Genomic DNA, 6,259 nt, shown 5'->3' on the forward strand with positions numbered 1-6,259 from the left:
AAGATAGAAACAGGAAATTCTGGAAAAAACTCAGCAGACCTGGCAGCATCTTTGGAGAGAGAAAAGGGGCTAATGTTTCAAGTCTGACAGACTCTTCTTCTGAACTTTCTGCAAATATTTTGAGTAATATGATTGGTTTGCTTTATCATTACTAATAAAACTAATAGTAATAGAACTAATCACACTATTCTGCCAGTGTGGCAGTAAATTGATGGTTATTGAAAAACAGATTTAGCTGCAGAGATTTTTATTTTAGATATACAGAGATCTTCGATCCAATTTAGTCAGACTACCAAATGAGCAGCAAGGTATCTTGCAGAATGTTTGACATCTTGCAGGGGAGATTTCCAGGGAGTCTCATAAATGTTGTGGTGCATCTAATCTTTGTGCAACTTACCATGTCCTAGAATTTGTGACCAGATCAGAGCCAGGGAAGACTAGTGGCCAACAACCACATGTGTATTGTGCAGTGCTCCATCAAAACTTTGGCCCTTGTGCTTAATTTTCAGAACAAGTGTCTTTTTAAAATTAAATCTGTACATTTTATTCATATTTCTGTTCCTCAGCTTTACAGAAAAGTCTTCTGTTCCATTTCATCTGGAGACAGACTGTCCAATATGGTATCAATCACAGGTAATGACATTTTGTTTAGTACAAAAGGTTGCATATATTAAACAGCATAATCAATAAATAGTCATGATTAATAAATTGTATCTCAGAATATACTTATGTACACATAGGAAAAAAAGACCAACTGAGAATAGAAGCTTTACTGAAAACTAAATGGCACATGATAATTGAACATAAATAATCTGCATTCCCAAAGGCCATATTGATTGTTTTTTTCCTGAAATTATGATGTTTGCTATGTTAAATTGCTACTCCTGATTTGTTTAGTTCGTTCACATTGCAAACCTATAAGGAGTGTAATAGAGACACTTCTGCATCGACTTAAAATCAAATAAGATAAAGAAATTATAATGGGTTGGAAAATAGACAATGTAAAATGTACTATTAGCATACAAATTAAAATGTTGGAACGTATGTTATTTTAGAAACAGTGAGGGAATAAGATGCAGTAAATTGTGCTTCAGAAAAGCCAGTTCAGACTCCTGGGGTGTATGACTTTCTACCATGCTGTATTATTCTACGATCCTGTAATCATGAAATTGGACAGTGCATGAAAATATGAATGGGAATTGTGATACAGATTTACTGTGTACCTATTGCATTTGATATAGGCAATATGCAAACATGATTATTTAATGATTAATACACAAGCCAGCACTAAGTATACTTTTGAGTGGGCAGGTGACTCAAAAATTGCAAGAGACTAGCATAGTTCAAGCCTTTTAAAGGGAAGACATGGCATGGTAACAGAGGATGCTGGAAGCTATTGTACAACTGAACCTGACTTTGAAAAGTCACAAAAATGACAAGACATTTCAAAGAACAGGCTCCAAACTTTTATAAATCTGCTTTGGAAGCCTTGGTGCCGGATTATTTTTTATTCATTCGTGGGATGTGGACATCAGTAGGCCAGTATTTATTGCCCATCCCTAATTGCCCAGTGGGCATTTGGAGTCATAGAGTCATACAGCATGGAAACAGACCCTTTGATCCAATTTGCCCATGCCGACCAAGATTCCCAATCTAAACTAGTCTCACTTGCCTGCATTTCGCCGATATTCCTCTAAACCATTCATGTACCTGTCCAAATGTCTTTTAAATGTTGTAAATGTACCTGCATCTACCATTTCTTCTGGCAGTTCATTCCACATATGAACCACCCTGTGTGTGAAGAAGTTGCTTCTCAGGTCCTTTTAAAATCTTGCTCCTCTCACCTTAAAAAATGCCCCCTAATTTTGCACTCCCCACCATAGGGAAAAGACATTTGCTACTCACCTTATCTATACCCCTCATGATTTTATAAACCTCTAGAAGGTCACCCTTCACCTCATACGCTCCAGTGAAAAAAATCCCAGCTTACCCAGCCTCTCCTGATAACTCTAACCCTTCAGTCCAGGCAACATTCTGGTAAATCCTTTATGCATCCTGTCCAATTTAATAATTCCTTCCTATCGTAGTGTAACCAGTACTGCGCACAGTATTCCAAATGTGGCCTCAGCAACATCCTGTACAACCTCAACATGACATCTCAACTCCTGTAATGAATGGTCTGAGCAATGAAGGAAAACATGCTAAATGTCTTCTTAACCTCCCTTGCATTACTGTGATGCAACTTTCAAAGAACTATGTACATAAACCCCTAGGTCTCTCTATTCAGCATCACTACCCAGGGCCATACCATTAACTGTTAGCTTTACCAAAACAATACCTTGCATTTATTTGAATTAAACTCCATCTGCCACTCCTCAGCCCATTGGCCCAAATGATCAAGATCGGTGTATAATATTAGATAACCTTCTTCACTGGCGATTATTCACAACATTGCTGTGGGGTGGAGTCACATATAGGCCAAACCAGTAAGGCTGGCAGATTTCCTTTCCTGAAGAACATTAGTGAACCATTTTTTTTTGACAATCAGCATCATTAGACACTTAATTACAGTTTATTTTTATTGAATTCAAATTCCACCACTTGCTATTGTGAGATTTGAACCTAAGTACCCAGACCATTCCCTGGGTTTCCGGATTAATATTCTAGTGACACTACCACCAGACCATCACCTCTCCTATGGGAGATGTCAGCTATCTACATGGGATGTGCAGGTCCCTGAGCTGAACTTAGTGATGGCATTGGAACCAGATAGCCACAGCTGTCAATGCCATATATCTAATCCCAAGGACTTGGATGTGGTGCTGCAAGAGTTCATTGACCTCACAAGAGTTGCAAGGCCAGTGAATGTACCTTCAAATGCCATATCCAACCAACCTCAGCACAATATTCACATACTGCTCAGTACAACAACTACCAAAAATTTCTATTGATCATAACTCATACTCAACATTCATAATGTCCTCTCACGCTCACACATCTAACATTGCTGCAAGCCTCACAACACACAGATATCTTACAGCTTGTACACTGCAACCATGATAGCCAGATACCCCAAATACTTTGAACAAGACCCTGTTGTGAACTTCAGGCCTAAATGAGCATCTTAAGTGAGAAGTGATCCACTGGCACATCCACTTTGTCAATTGCCGTCCAATTGCAGATGGTAGGTGAGTTTGTAATGCTTCACAATCCACTGTTCCCTACTGAGGTTGAAGTACAAAAGTTGCTCTCTGACACACTAAGGTTATATGGTCACATGCTGAGAGATATTCTACCTTCACCTATCTTTGAGCAGGGTGCCTACTGTTGTTTCCATGCTGGCATCAAGTGGTTTGTGCAAAATCATTTGATCCTTTCAATAAAACACCAGTGGGCCAGACCGAATTGCTACTGAGGAATTGGTTAATACACACCTTAACATAGTCTTTCTACTTTGCACACTTCTGATATATGTTTACTGTATGCTGTTAGTTCAAGTGGTCAAAACAATGTTCAGTATGGCTAACACTAGAGATTGGCTTTTGTAGACTAAATAACTTCTGCTGCGCCATGAATCCAGACATCACAGAACTGAATTATGCAATCTATGATGTTATGATTTGATGTAGGAATGAAGCCTAAAGTGTATTTTAATGTTGTGGTGCTTTCCCTCAGTTAGATTCTAATTATAACATTTGTAAGAACAATGCTTGCATATTTTCTAAGCTATCGTCTGGTTATAACTGCAGAATGTTACAATACCTTTGTTTTAAGGTCTTGGAAGCTGTTATTGCTGCTCCTAGTGAGAGCTTGACGTTCCTAAGCCTGCATTACTTTGGTAGATTTCTCATGTGTGAGTGGAGTTTGAAATGAAAAAGATAGATTGCTACCTGGTCAGGGTTGACTCTGTTCAAATGATATGTTTCCTCCCAATGCTGCTATCCTACTTATCCAAATCCTCAGATATAGTTGTGAATGAATTAGTGTTAAGTAAATGTTTTAAATTAAATTTCAGGTTACAATGGTTCATTAGAATGCCACAGACTTTATACAATGAACTAATATAATGCTGCAGCAGGTTACTATGTATACAACTGCCTATTTGCTATTTCATGATAGTTCAGCACATAATGTTTCCAGAAACTAAGGTAGACTCCTATCAATCTTTTTGACTATTCCTAGCATAGTCTCCTTGCAAACTGCTTACTCAATTTTCACCAGTGTAAAACTGCTTGTGTTTTTAAAGCGAATTAGACATATTTGTGCTCCATTTGCAGGAAATGCAGAAGTTGAATACTAGAAGTTTGGCTGGAAAAGAACACAGTTCCACTACAGTGAAATCAAAGCTGATGGCATGGTAATGCATGATTCATCTATCTAGACATCATTAAATATTTATCGTTATGAATCAAAGCAAATTTCAATTTCACTTTCTTGTCCTTCAAATATTACAAGTACTTTGATTGTGGTAAAGCTGAAGTTTATGCATATGTTACTAATGTGAAATTTGTACTTGTGTTTAATGAATAATCTACCACTACTGATTTTTCTACTGGGCATACCCTGAAGAGGGCTCAGGGGAAGAAGGCACTTGTCAGGTAGACACAGATTTCTAGTGTTAGACTTTTAGTCCATTTAAAATAATAGGTTATAAAATCAGATTCTGTAGCCTCATGAATGTCTCACCAATACCCCATACAAGAATCATGAAAGGTGCCTACCTAAGGAATCAGCATCTATATTTTTGTCTTGCTTGGTTACAAAGATCAGTAAAACCATCACAGGCTAGATTTTTTTTCATGAAAATTTCTCACCAGACATTCACCAGAACTTACCTTTAACTCAACAGAGATTCCAACTTGACTCACTTTTCTATATAATCTTCCCCATAATATTTTCCTGATTTCAATATTGAATCCACTTCTGGAACGCAAGGAAAATCTAATGTGCTTGATGTTTACATCATAATGTTGTGCCTTTTAAAGGAAATGCAAAAGTGGTTAGTAAATCCAGTTGATTGAGAATAGTGTCGCATCTCATGCGTAGTTTTGAGGTATTCCCCCAAAGTCACCTGAGATCAATATTTCTAAATATGGATGTGTGTATTTTTTATCCTTCTAATGTGAAAGAGTCCCTTTTCAAATATCCCAGCAGCAAGCTTTTTGCACACAAAAGAAAGGCTAGTTTCTTTTAAAATTGTTTCTCAGTAGGTGACTAGAGATGCTGATATTTCTACCGAATAAAGGATAGGAGATGGCCTCATTCTGTTATTGGTAAGCTATTACGGAGACCCAGAAACGTTCCTGGGACCTGGGTTCATGGCAGATAGGGGATTTTGAATTTAATACAAATGTGGAATTAAGAGACTAGTGATGACCATGAAACTGGTGTCGATTGTCAGCGGAAAAAAAAATCTGGTTCACTACTGAGATAATAAGGTGTAGAGCTGGATGAACACAGCAGGCCAAGCAGCATCAGAGGAGCAGGAAAGCTAACGTTTCGGGCCTAGACCCTTCTTCAGAAATGGGGGAGGTAAAGGGGATTCTGAAATAAATAGGGAGAGGGGGGAGACGGATGGAAGATGGATAAAGGAGAAGATAGGTGGAGAGGAGACAGACAGGGCAAAGAGGCGGGGATGGAGCCAGTAAAGATGAGTGTAGGTGGGGAGTTAGGAGGGGATAAGTCAGTCCAGGTAGGACAGACAGGTCAAGGGGGCGGGATGAGGCTAGTAGGTAGGAGATGGGGGTGGGGTTTGAGGTGGGAGGAGCGGTTGGGTGGGAGGAAGGACAGGTGGGAGGCGGGGACAAGCTGGGCTGGTTTTGGGATGCGGTAGGGGGAGGGGAGATTTTGAAGCTTGTGAAGTCCACATTGTTTCCATTGGGCTGCAGGGTTCCCAAGCGAAGTACGAGGTGCTGTTCCTGCAACCTTCGGGTGGCATCATTGTGGCACTGCAGGAGGCCCAGGATGGACATGTCGTCTAAGGAATGGGAGGGGGAGTTGAAATGGTTCGCGACTGGGAGGTGCAGTTGTTTCGTGCGAACCGAGCGTAGGTGTTCCGCAAAGCGGTCCCCAAGCCTCCACTTGGTTTCCCCGATGTAGAGGAGGCCACATCTGGAACAACAGATACAGTATACCACATTAGCAGATGTGCAGGTGAACATCTGCTTGATGTGGAAGGTCTTCTTGACGCCTGGGATGGGGGTGAGGGGGGCGGTGTAGGGGCAGGTGTAGCACTTCCTGTGGTTGCAGGGAAAAGTGC

The 6,259-nt window shown here is 40.0% G+C and overlaps 1 protein-coding gene across 1 annotated transcript in view; it reads left to right on the top strand.

Moving 5' to 3' along the window:
* The window catches only part of LOC125484066 (spermatogenesis-associated protein 7-like), a 95,014-nt gene that overhangs the window by 22,506 nt on the left and 66,249 nt on the right, over nucleotides 1-6,259 (top strand). The window contains exons 5-6 of the mRNA XM_048601327.1: nucleotides 567-633; nucleotides 4,278-4,357. Coding sequence (XP_048457284.1) covers nucleotides 567-633; nucleotides 4,278-4,357 — 147 coding nt within the window. The remainder of the gene's footprint in view (nucleotides 1-566; nucleotides 634-4,277; nucleotides 4,358-6,259) is intronic.

This window comes from Rhincodon typus, chromosome 9, assembly GCF_021869965.1.
Source record: "Rhincodon typus isolate 14 chromosome 9, sRhiTyp1.1, whole genome shotgun sequence".
Lineage (NCBI taxonomy): Eukaryota > Metazoa > Chordata > Chondrichthyes > Orectolobiformes > Rhincodontidae > Rhincodon > Rhincodon typus.